General features: G+C 59.5%; 1 protein-coding gene across 1 annotated transcript; it reads right to left on the bottom strand.

Moving 5' to 3' along the window:
• Positions 1–4,384: 4,384 nt before the first annotated feature.
• On the bottom strand, positions 4,385–12,549 carry LOC142825361 (uncharacterized). The gene is made up of 4 exons (XM_075917349.1): positions 9,754–12,549; positions 7,886–8,872; positions 5,272–6,045; positions 4,385–4,474 (listed from the first exon to the last, which is right to left on the bottom strand). Exons 2-4 carry the CDS (start codon positions 8,870–8,872, stop codon positions 4,385–4,387), a joined length of 1,851 nt encoding a protein of 616 aa, XP_075773464.1. The 5' UTR covers positions 9,754–12,549.
• Between the last annotated feature and the right edge of the window lie 252 nt (positions 12,550–12,801).

Here is a 12,801-nt window from a genome sequence, read left to right on the forward strand (position 1 = left end):
CTCAACTCTGGAAGGGGGGAGGCTTGTTCTTCCGAGACCTCTTCCCATGATGGTGTCTCTCCTGCAAGCACTGGTGGCATGTTTGACAGTTCCCACATTTAGGGGAAGCGGGATTAGTGACCCCCACAACAGTCCCAAGTTATACACAATTCTCCACATTCCATCCCAACACTGACCCTCCATCACCCCCGGCCGAATGGGGTTTCCACAGCCCCACCTCGGAGTCTCTCCTGAGCTGTATTTACATGTCAACAGTTAACAGTTAATTACCTTGCAGAGCTAAACACCTGTAGTGGGCACCCCCCCCCCTTTCAGCTGGCTGACAGCAAGCAGCAGTTCAGCCCCTGCTTACACTTGCCACTCCCGGGCATGGCTGCCCTTTGCGATGCGGCGGGTGGGGTCAGCAGCTCTCGGGACCAGCCCAGGGGGATAGAAAGGCCCACGCCTGGGTCGGACGCATGTCCTGGGGCAGCTCCCTGGTGGCTGCTGTGATCGAGCGACAAAGGCTGCCACCTCAGGGAGCTGGGGGCTGGGGCGCACCCCCTGCTCAGCCTGCCAGGCAGAGGAAGGGCCCGAGAGGAGTGCTGGGGGGTTACTGGCCGGGCGCGCCTGGGCCTGGCCCCCAGCTTGGCACCCAGAAGATTCTGTCCCATGAGGCTTCCTGTCCGGTGGGCCCGGCGGTGGGTGGGCGGCTCCCTCGGCTCTCTGTGCCGTCCAGACTCCGCACCTGGCTCGGCGCGGGAGAACCCGCAGCTGATTGGCTGGCGGGCGGCTGACCCCGGCGGGATCCAGCAGGGGGCGGTGTTCACACCTGGCCCGTGGGCCCGGCGGTGGGTGGGCGGCTCCCTCGGCTCCCTGTGCGGTCCAGACTCCGCACCTGGCTCGGCGCGGGAGAACCCGCAGCTGATTGGCTGGCGGGCGCCTGACCCCGGCGGGATCCAGCAGGGGGCGGTGTTCACACCTGGCCCGGGGGCCCGGCGGTGGGTGGGCGGCTCCCTCGGCTCCCTGTGCCGTCCAGACTCCGCACCTGGCTCGGCGCGGGAGAACCCGCAGCTGATTGGCTGGCGGGCGGCTGACCCCGGCGGGATCCAGCAGGGGGCGGTGTTCACACCTGGCCCGGGGGCAGGGCGCCCTGCGGCACGGTTCCCGGGCGCTCATTGGGTCACTCTCGGCAGAAAGGTGGCGCCACGCTGCCGCCCGGTGGGCAGCTCAGGTACTGCACCCAGAGCTGATGCCACACATCCCCCCCACCCCCAGGCCTCAGCAGCGCACCAAGGCTGGCCTGTGCCCCCCCTGGATTCCCCTCCAGCCAGCCCAAGACCCTTCCTCCTGCCCCCCAGCCCCTGCCAGCCCAGCCCTGCTGGTGCCCCTCACTTCCGCCCCACTGCCCCTGCCCCCAGCCCTGCACCCTGCCCTGCCCCCAGCCCTGTCAGTGACCCCCCTCCCGCTCCGCAGCCCCTGCCCGTGAGCCCTGCCGGTGCCCCTCACTCCTGACCCCCAGCCCTGGGCTGCTACCACCCCCTGCTCTCATTAGTTAAGACCCTGCCGGCTTGGCGCAGGGATGAACAGGCTGAGCCCTGGCGCTCTGGGTTCGCATCATCAGGCAGGGCAGTTAAAGAGCCGGGAGCCCCCGGCCCCGCTTTGCTGAGGCCTGAAGCCCTGCGGAGCGAGGCGCGGCTCTAGGACACAGGTCGGGCCAAGCCCCATAAGCAGCGCTGGCCTGCGCTTGGTTTGGGCTCATCCCAGGTAACTGGCAGGTGCACTCCGCAAGCCGGCCGCGTCTCCTGCCCATGGGGGCTCCGGCGGGGCAGCCCGCAACGGACCACGAACGCCACTGCTCAGCCGGGACAAAGGAAACTGGACCCCCTCGCAGAAAGGGCCCCCCATGGCAAAGCTCCAGGGGGCGCCCGGAGGCAGCCGGGCGGGAAATGCCCCCAGGCCGTGGGGCGGAGCCTGCCTTGCGCAGCAGCTGGGCTGGGGAATGGGAACGGGCTTTGCACCAAGCCACAGCCCCCCCCCCCCGGTGGAGACACGCAGGCGACCCACCTTACGGGCAATGGCAGGTAGCCGCGCCTGCTTGTATTTCCACCGCGCTACCGCGGCCCCCCAGACAGTCACCTGCTCGGCTCAGCCGCAGCTCTGCAAGGGCGGCTAGCCCCTCGCGGGCGCCTTGGCCTCCAGCCCTAACCACTAGGCCTCTCTCTCCTTCCAGAGCTGGGAGAGAACGCAGGCGCCCTGACCGCTGGGCCCCTGCTCTAACCACTAGGCCTCTCTCTCCTTCCAGAGCTGGGAGAGAACGCAGGCGCCCTGACCGCTGGGCCCCCTGCTCTAACCACTAGGCCTCTCTCTCCTTCCAGAGCTGGGAGAGAATGCAGGCGCCCTGACCGCTGGGCCCCTGCTCTAACCACTAGGCCTCTCTCTCCTTCCAGAGCTGGGAGAGAACGCAGGCGCCCTGACCGCTGGGCCCCTGCTCTAACCACTAGGCCTCTCTCTCCTTCCAGAGCTGGGAGAGAACGCAGGCGCCCTGACCGCTGGGCCCCTGCTCTAACCACTAGGCCTCTCTCTCCTTCCAGAGCTGGGAGAGAACGCAGGCGCCCTGACCGCTGGGCCCCCTGCTCTAACCACTAGGCCTCTCTCTCCTTCCAGAGCTGGGAGAGAATGCAGGCGCCCTGACCGCTGGGCCCCTGCTCTAACCACTAGTCCTCTCTCTCCTTCCAGAGCTGGGAGAGAACGCAGGCGCCCTGACCGCTGGGCCCCCTGCTCTAACCACTAGGCCTCTCTCTCCTTCCAGAGCTGGGAGAGAACTCAGGCGCCCTGACCGCTGGGCCCCTGCTCTAACCACTAGGCCTCTCTCTCCTTCCAGAGCTGGGAGAGAACGCAGGCGCCCTGACCGCTGGGCCCCCTGCTCTAACCACTAGTCCTCTCTCTCCTTCCAGAGCTGGGAGAGAATGCAGGCGCCCTGACCGCTGGGCCCCTGCTCTAACCACTAGGCCTCTCTCTCCTTCCAGAGCTGGGAGAGAACGCAGGCGCCCTGACCGCTGGGCCCCTGCTCTAACCACTAGTCCTCTCTCTCCTTCCAGAGCTGGGAGAGAACGCAGGCGCCCTGACCGCTGGGCCCCCTGCTCTAACCACTAGGCCTCTCTCTTCTCCCAGAGCTGGGAGAGAACCCAAGCGTCCCGGCTCCCCGCCTCCCTTGCCCTTAGGCTCTTAAATAACCGGAGGCACTTCCGAAGGTAACTTTGCAATCCTTTTATTCCTCCCAGACTGGTCAGACCGACATTTCTGCAGCGCGTCAAAACACTTCCTTCCCGCCCCCCAACAATGGCTTTTATAAAGAGCAGTGCGTTCCCTTGCAAGCCTCCCTCTGCCGTCCCAAGTCCCGGCTCCTTTGACCCCTTTCTCCACCCCCTGAGCCTGCCTGCTCCCCTTATGGCTCTACAGAACCGCTGAGGTTTCATTCGGGTGATACAGGCTGTGTTTGGACAAAATGCGTCGGAAAGACGCTTTTCTGAGACGGGCTGTGTGGGAGGGAGGGAGGGAGGGAGGGAGGGCAGAGGGTTAGGGTTAGAAACCAGACTTACTTTGATCACCAGAAAAAGGCGGGGAAAGTTTAAAACGGAGAGAAAATGGGAATTTTGTAGGGCAGACTTTTGAAAAAATGAATATTAGGAAGTTTTCACTAGAAAAACCAAGTTGAGATGAAAAATATTGACTGAAATGAAAAGAAAGAAAGAAAGAAAGAAAGAAAGAAAGAAAGAAAGAAAGAAAGAAAGAAAGAAAGAAAGAAAGAAAGAAAGAAGAGATAGGGTAAGTCTACACTACCCCGTTAGTTCGAACTAGCGGGGTAGTGTAGACATACCCATAAGTAGCTTGATCCTTATTGAAGGATACACTAAGGAATTAAATCATTTTAGCAGCTTTTTTATCCAATGTAAATGGTAAAAAAAAGCAATTTTACATTACAAACTACATTTTGTTCCAGTTCAGGTTGTTCTTAATATTGTGTTTTGCATCTGAAAATTTTTGGCAAAATCTTTTGGTTGGTCGCTCGCTCGCTCGGTTGTTTTTTTACAAAAGCCAAAACATGGAAAATTCAGGACTCCAAAAGTGAAAAATCTTTCAGGATTTTTTGTGCCACCATAGGAAAAAAAACTAGACCTGAATGAAAATGTTTTGGGCAGTCAAAATTAGCCATTTTTCATCTATAAATATATTCACTGCAAAGATATTGGCTAGTTTTTCAGGGATAAAATTCATCTCATTTAGCCCCAGATTAAAAACAATACCCCACAGATCAGCATGGCCACGATCCCAAGCTGGTTGACCAACATGGCCCCCAAATCCAGGCCAGCTGATAACTCCGCTATGGCCTCCCAACCTGGTCTCATTTGCATATCCATATGGCCACCAAATCCCGGCCGGTTGGCAGGACCGACACGGCTTCCCCCGGCGGTCGAGTTGGCAAATCCAATGGCTACAAATGCAGGTTTACAAATCCAATATGGCCGCCCAGTGTGGCCAAAGGGGTCGCCAGAGCCGGGCATGGCCACCAGCTCTTGCTCTGCTCTAATCCCAGAGCGCTCCAGAGGCAACCGCGCGGCCATTTGCCCGGGGATTTTGGGCTGATCCATCGGGCCGAGCCTGGGCGGGACATCGTGGCTGGAGACGGAGCCGGCGTCTCAGGCTCCCGCTCCATTACGTCTGCAGCTCCCGTGATCGGAGAGAGCAGCTCGAAAACGTGAACCTGCCTGAGCGGGCACAGAGCCTTGCCCCATTACCGGCCCTGCCTCCCACCCCCGGCCCCCCATCTCCTGCCATGTCGCGCCCCATTCCACTGTCCGTCCCTTCCACCACCTCCGCGGCCCTCCCCACCTCGCCAGCCCCCCGCCCCATCCCTGTTCCTAGCCCCCCTTTCTCCCACGGCTCTCTGTAAGCACCTTTCCCCTCCCCCCGTCTCCCCTGCCAGCCCCCCCTCAGCACTCTGCCTTCCTCAACCTCCCCCTCTCCTCCGAGTGTCCCCCACTCCTGGCCCCCCCTTTACCCCCTCTCATCCTCCAGTCTCCTGCCTGCTGCTCGCCACAACCTGCCTTCCCCCCCCAGGGCACCCCCTCGCTGGCGCCACCCCCAAACTCCCCTCCCTCCCAGTCCCCCCTCAGCACCCTGCCTTCCCCCACCTCCCCCTCTCCCCACCGGGCCCAGCACACGCTCCCCTCCCTCGCACACCTCTCCGGGGCCCGCTCCCCCCCCCCGCCTCCCACGGCAGCACGTCACCCGGCCTAGCCAGGTGCCCCCAGAGCCCAGGCACACCAGGATGCTGACGCAGGCCGTGAGGGCCAGGGAGCCCAGCGCCATGCGCTTGTCGGCCTGGCCCCATATGGCGCACTCTATGGCGGGGGGGCAGGCCGGGGTGCCGGGGAAGCAGCGGAAGCTGGGCCCAGTCGACGCCATGAACAGCTGCTGGGCCAGCAGGGCCCAGAGGAAGCCGGCCTCGGTGGCCAGCAGAGCGGCGATGCACACGGTGATCACGCTGGCGTGCCAGGGCGGCTGGGCGGCCACGTCGGGTCCCAGCCGCCCTGCCCCGCCGCTCAGGCCAGCCGCGCGGCCCGTGGGAGACACGTTGGTCACGCCAGCCGGCTCGGGGGCAGCGGCCCTGCTGGCGTCTGTGACGGGCCTGGCCGACGTCGCAGCCTCCGCCCCGCCGTTGCCCTGGCTCTCCTCGGGGGGGTACAGCATCCTCATGACGGTGACGGGGAGCAGGGCGATGAGGAAGGAGAAGCCCCAGGTGGCCGTGACGGGCTCCAGGAAGTGGCGGTTGTAGCAGACGGAGGTGCAGAAGCGCTGGGTCTCGGCCTCCTGGCTGCGGTTCCAGGCACACGCCAGGTCATCCCGGGCGCTCTCCCACGGCGCGCTGGCGAAGTACATGGCCAGCAGCCGCAGGCCCAGCAGGAAGAACCAGTGCTCCAGGCCCTGCCACCGCAGCGCCCCCGACATGGCCGACAGCACCGGGTGCAGCAGGCTCACCAGCGTGGAGACGATGATCAACATCTGCCGGGAGAGAGGCACGGCGGGGAGTGGTGTGGGGGCTCAGCCGCGTGCTGGCCCCCGGAGACAGCCAGCATCCCCCGGCTCTGCCCGTCTGCCTCTGCCTTCCTCATTCCCCTCTTGCTTTGTTTGCTCTTTGCTTTGCTTTCTTAGTCTTTCTTTCTTTCTTATTCTTTTTTTCTTTCTCATTCCCTGTTTTGTTCGTTCTTTGCTTTCTTCCTTCCTTCCTTCCTTTCTCATTCCCTTGTTGTTTTGTTCATTCTTTGCTTTGCTTTCTTAGTCTTTCTTTCTTTCCCTTGTTTTCTTGTTCTTTCTTTCTTATTCTTTTTTCTTTCTCATTCCTTGTTTTGTTCGTTCTTTGCTTTTTCTTTCTTTCTTTCTTTCTTTCTTTCTTTCTTTCTTTCTTTCTTTCTTTCTTTCTTTCTTTCTCATTCCCTTGTTCTTTCTTTCCTTTGTTTTCTTGTTCTTTCTTTCTTATTCTTTTTTTCTTTCTCGTTCCCTTGTTGTTTTGTTCGTTGTTTGCTTTCTTTCTTTCTTTCTTTCTTTCTTTCTTTCTTTCTTTCTTTCTTTCTTTCTTTCTTTCTTTCTTTCTTTCTTTCTTTCTTTCTCATTCCCTGTTTTGTTTGTTCTTTGCTTTGCTTTGTTTTCTTCCTTCCTTTCTTTCTCATTCCCTTGTTCTTTCTTTCCCTTGTTTTCTTGTTCTTTCTTTCTTATTCTTTTTTTCTTTCTCGTTCCCTTGTTTTCTTTCTTTGCTTTGCTTTCTTCCTTCCTTCATTTCTTTCTCATTCCTTGTTTTGTTCGTTCTTTGCTTTACTTTGCTTTCTTCCTTCCTTTCTTTCTTTCTCATTCCCTTGTTCTTTCTTTTTCTTTTTTCCTTTCTCGTTCCCTTGTTTTCTTTCTTTCTTTCTCATTCCCTTGTTGTTTTGTTCGTTGTTTGCTTTGCTTTCTTATTCTTTCTTTCTTTCTTTCTTTCTTTCTTTCTTTCTTTCTTTCTTTCGCTTGACCAGCTCCCTGGGTTATTTCCATCCTTCCCACCCAAACAAACCTCTTCCCTGGTACCTTTTTCTGATTTTTTCTCTTCTCTCAATTCTATCACTCTCTTCTCTCCTTTGTCCAAGGATTCTTTCTTCCAGGCTGCTGGCTCCGGGCTTTAGGGTGGAGGGGACCTGAGTTGCTTCCCGCAGGACTGACGCACACCCAAGCCAACTAGCTGGAGAAGGAGACGCTGAAGCCAAAAGGGAAATCGCAGACCTACTCCCACACACCTGGCTCCCTGACCCTTCCCAGAACAGCTCCGCCTAGTCTGGGAGGGATAATTTAATTGCATGACATAACATAGGAGTCCTGCCCAAATACCCACAGGTGGAAGCAGAAGCCCAAAGAACAGCAGCCCAGCCAACTTCCTGCTCTAACCACTAGCCCCCACTTCCCTCCCCAAGCTAGGAGAGAACCCAAGAGTCCTGGCTCTAAGCCACCCTGCTCTAACCACTAGTCCCCACGCTGGAGAGTCCAGCCCACCAATGACACAGTTGGTCCTTAGCTGGTTACTCTGATGTGCCTAAGGGGATTATCACAGGTGCTAAAGACAGGGCCCCAACCCACCTCAGACCATGGCATGCAGCTCTGCAGCCCCTCCACCTCTGCCCCCCTCCAGCCCCACTCCCTTCCTCCACCTCTGTTCCCCTCCCACCCCCCAGCCCAGCCCCCGGCCCTCCCCTCCCAGTACAGCCCAGTCCTGGTCACCCTGCCCACCCTCCCCTTCCCTGTCCTCTTCCCGCTGGCCCTTCTGCGACCTGCACCCCCCAGGCCTGGCATCCCCCATCAGCACCCTGCCTTCCCCCACCTCCCCTTCTCCCCACCGGGCCCAGCGCACGCTCCCCTCCCTCACACACCTCCTCTCCGGGGCCCGCTCCCCCTCCCGCCTCCCACGGCAGCATGTGGCCCAGCCCAGGCAGGCGGCCCCGTAGCCCAGGCACACCAGGATGCTGATGCAGGCCGTGAGGGCCAAGATGACCAGCGCCATGTGCTTGTCGGCCTGGCCCCGCACGGCGCACTCCAGGGCCGGGGGGCAGGCCGGGGTGCCAGGGACGCAGCGGAAACTGGGCCCCGACATCAAGGGCAGCTGCCGGGCCAGCAGGGCCCAGAGGAAGCCGGTCTCGGTGGCCAGCAGAGCGGCGATGCACACGATGAAGATGCCGGTGTGCCAGGGCGGCTGCGTGGTTAGATGCGGTCCCACCAGGGGCCCGGCCACAGCGCTCAGGCCGTCCATGTCGGCGCTGGGTGCCTCAGGGCTCGCCCCAACCGGCGTGGGCACGGCGGCCGTGCTGGAACCTGCTGCTGGCTGGACCGTGGCTGCCATGTTGGATTTAGTGCCCGTGGGGGGTTCCCCTCCCATCTTGGGCCCACCAGGCTTGTCGGGCTCCACGGCCAACCTGCGCCCAGAGGCCCTGTTGGGCTGGGCCACCGCCGGGGCCTCCTGCCCCCCCGCACCCTCGCCCTGCCCTTTGGGGTACAGCATCCTCATGATGGTGATGGGGAACAGGGCGATGAGGAAGGAGAAGCACCAGCTGGGCGAGACGGGGTCCAGAAAGTGGCGGTTGTAGCAGGCGGAGGTGCAGAAGGTCCGGGTGTCGGCCTCCTGCCCGGGGCCCCAGGCACACGCGATGTCCTGGCGGGCGTTCTCCCAGGAGGAGCTGGCGAAGTACATGGCCAGCAGGCGCAGGCCCAGCAGGAAGAACCAGTGCTCCAGGCCATGCCACTGCACCGACCCCGACAGCGCCGACAGCACCGGGTGCAGCAGGCTCACCAGCGTGGAGACGAGGATCAGCATCTGCCGGGAGAGAGGCACATACCCTGTGTGTGTCTCTCTGCATTTGTCTGCCTGTGTGTCTGTGTGTGTGTCTGCCTTTCTGTGTGTCTGTCTGTGCGTCTCTTGGTATGTCTGACTGTATCTGTCAGCCTGTGCATTCTGTGTGTCTGTCTGTGTCTCTGTGTGTGTCTCTCTGCATCTGTCTGCCTGTGCATTTGTCTGTGTGTCTGTCTGTGCCTATCTGCGTCTGTCGAGCTGGGCATTGGGTCTGTCTGTCTGTCTCAGGGCAGAGCTGAAGGCCCCTGAGAGATACGGTGAAGTCGACCTAACCCCTGGATTAGCAGCACCAGCTCAATCACAGAAACCCCCCGCCCACCCAGCGAGAGTCTCTGGGGTCAGTCAACTCCCCAGCCCAAAGGACAGCCCCTGTCTTGGGGTAAATGGCATCGGGGAGGCACCTGCCTTTCCAAACCGGCCCCTGGACGCGGCGACTGCAGGGCCAGCGGGGACCTCTGGGATTGTCAGTCTCCCATGGGGCCCGGGCCAGGGACCGGCCGCCATCGGTTCCCATTTCCACGGCCTCGCTCTCTGGCTCCTTCCCTCCTTCCCGTGACTTCGCCTTCCACGTCCTCTGCTCCTTGCTCCCTTCGCCCCGCTTGCCGATTTTCCCTCCCTGCGCCCAGGTCTGGGCCTGCGGGGTGGTGAGCACTGCACCCCCCTCCAAGGGCAAGATCGGGGTGCCCCCCCGGGCCCTGCCAAACACCCAGTGAGACAGACCCTGCCCCATAGACACCCCCTCCCCCCACCTGTCTGTCTCATTCCCTCGCGCTTTCTGTCTCGGCTCAGCCCAGCGGGATCCCGGTCCCTTCCCTCACCCCCCACGTGCCCCTGTTCCCTGGTACCTTTGCCTCTCTCCTAGCTCACTCGCCGTCCCTCCTTTCTCCTCTTCGTCCGGGGATCCTCTGTCCCTCCGCGGGGCGCTGCGATTCCTCCCGCCCAGCAGCGTCCTGCCAGCCAGGCAGCCCGGGAAGGGGAGCCGCACAGAGAGACGGGCCAGAGCTATCGCCCAGACATCAACATCTTCCCACAAGCCCGGCTCCCAGATCAGCTGGCAAAGGGCGTAGCTGCTCCACCCCCTCTGGGCGGGGTCACGGCTTGGAAGGGACCCAGGAGGCCTGCCCCGTCTCCCACGGTGGAAACAGAAGCCAGAAGTGCAGACTCCCAGCCGACCTGCTCCCATCCACCAGGCCCTGCTCCGCTCCCACAGCCAGGGAGAGAGCCCAGGCATCCTGCTGCCAGCCCCCTGCTGTAACCCCTGGGCGCCACTCCCTTCCGGAGCTGGGGAGATTAAGTGTAATTAAGAACTAAAAGGAAATAAATTGCACCTCTGTTTTTATTGACAGGGCAAAGCGAGGCTGTACAATCAATCCAATGGCATTTCTCGGCCCCGCCCCAGAGATGGCCGCATCTCAATGCCAGGAAAAGGGTTCCGGAATAAACAGCCCGTATGCTCCACCCCAGAGGTAGCTGCATCTCAGACCTGACTAATGCTGGTTCCACACCTTGAACTAAAGCAGACAGCACCGCAGCCTCTGACCCCTCCCTTGGCTCGTGCTGTCCTGCAGCATTGCCTCGGCTGTTCTGCCTCTGTGAGCATGTCCGGGCTGTTCCCCACTCTGGCACTCCGAGGGCAGAGGGTGGGGGGCTTGCAAGAGACTTGGGAAATGCCTTGCCTCTAGAGGCTTGTGGGAAAGCCCCCCAAGGTCACCGGGTCCCTGGCCTGGGATTGGTACGGCTGCCACCAGCTAAATGCTAAGCCCTCTTGAGATCTCAGCAAGGGGCGTTTGGGGAGTCTTCCCCGGGGGCGTGGGGGGTACCCTCACGCTCTTTAACCCTCCCTCTGGACAGAGCATGAAAACTGTAGTTCGGCTTTGCAGCCGTGGGCACGTGCACCCAGAACCTCCCGCCCTCTAGGACACGGGAATTAGATCATCATTTTAAGTGGGTGACTAATTAACAACAACAGCCAAAAGGACACACTTGCGGAGACGTTACTGGCTTGCTGGGCCTTTGCTTCCCTGGGATTCCATTTAACAGTGACCCTGTGAGGGGGTAGCACGAGTGCTCAGCCCAGAGAAGTCCAAGAGACCCAGAAGTGAAGCAAATTGCCTGATTGCATCTGACTAAACATTCCCTGTCTACTCACCTCTCTGCTGTCCCAAGGTTTAGCCCTTCCCTAGGCGCAGATGTCGCCGGATTCTCCCAGCCTTGCCCTGGCCACACCACAGGAGCAGGAAAGGTCACTGCACCCTGTTCCCATTGGCTCTGCTGGCCGCCTGCCAACTCACTTCCTGCTTCCCTGCATTCCAGGAGACAACCCGTACAGGCCACACAGTGAGGGCCAGGTCCCGAGAGCTCACTGCTGGGAAAGACGTTAGCTAGGGGATCGCACCCCCTCATCCACCACAGAACTGGTCTCCTCCCTTTTCTGTGATCACTGCAACCCCCCATGCTATGGACAGGTGGGGTGTTCAAAGACTACACAGTACTATCACCTGGTGCCCCCAAGCCTGATGGCAGCTTGGGGGGGAGGGGGAATTTGTAAAGATTTTTTTTTAATCTTCAGCCACATTGTAATATTTGCAAGGCAAATGTTCTACTCAGGCCCTGTCGCCTGACCCAGCAAAGTCAGGAACCGACTGTGTACCCCGTTACATGCCTTCATCGCCGCGTGAGTGACTGGGCTGGGTCCCTAGGGAGGTAGTGGAGTCTCCAGCCCTAGAGGTGTTTAAGTCTTGGCTTGACAAGGCCCTGGCCGGGTGGATTTAGTTGGGATTGGTCCTGCCTAGAGCGGGGGGCTGGACTTGATGACCTCCTGACGGCTCTTCTGTGCAGGGGTAAGAACAGCCCCACTCTCCTATTGCAATCCGGCTGCTGCAGGGCTGGGGGAGTTACTTCTCACAGTGCGTGGCTAGGAAATCAATGGTTCTGGGGCAAGCTAAGCTCTTTGCAAATTCAGAGAATTCCAGAAAAGGAGGAATATCTCCTTTCACTCTCGGCAAAACAGAACATGGCGGCTCTTTCCTTAGGAAGGGTGTTTCGGGTAGCAATTCAGCTAGATGGGACAGAAAAAACAGCACAAAATGAAATAGTCTGACTTTTGACTTCCAAATGAGGTTTCATATTCAAATTTAAGCCCTTAACCCTTTCCCCGCCAAAATACTGCCGAAAGGGGTACCACTACCCCTCACCAAAACACTTCGGTCTCCTATTTTGACACCACGTTTTGTTTCAAGATAGAGCCAGATTTAACAAAACAAGACGACCTAAAAAACCCCACAGAAAAGTCACTTCCCAAAAAGAAATATTTCCATGTTGCATTTCAAAAGACCTGTTCCTTTGGAATGTGGCCAGCTTTAACCAAAATCAAACAGCAGAGGAGTTTAAAGGTGCCAAGAAAGAAACCGTTTCTTCTGCCCAAATCATGCTATTTTGCTTAACGAGCTGAAGCCAGCGCCCACCACAGATGTTGCAGATGTCAGGCCTGCAGGGGGGGAAGGCCCGAAGTTCAGGCTCCCACCCTGAGAGAGGGGAGGGCAGGAGATCTCAGGGAGTGATTTTCAAAGCGTGGGTTGCAACCCACTCCTGGGTCGTGGTGTCACCAAGGTGTAGGGAGCTCCCAGACCCTCCCCCCCCCATCCCCAGCCAGACGTGACACCAGCCGGCAGGGAGAACAGCAGATTGATTAGTTGGCAGGGACACAGCATAGCTCAGACTTGTCAGCACAGGGTCCAAAAGCAGCCAGCGCCATCCATCTTGGCGAGAGGGGACTCAGAGCCAAGGACTCCCACCTCCCTCCTTGCACCCCAAGCTAGGGATGCTCCCACACCCAACAGCCAGCACTCTCCAGCCTTGTCCAGCTTCCTGGGCAAAAGTTACACACACACACC

Source organism: Pelodiscus sinensis, unplaced genomic scaffold (assembly GCF_049634645.1).
Source record: "Pelodiscus sinensis isolate JC-2024 unplaced genomic scaffold, ASM4963464v1 ctg185, whole genome shotgun sequence".
NCBI lineage: Eukaryota > Metazoa > Chordata > Testudines > Trionychidae > Pelodiscus > Pelodiscus sinensis.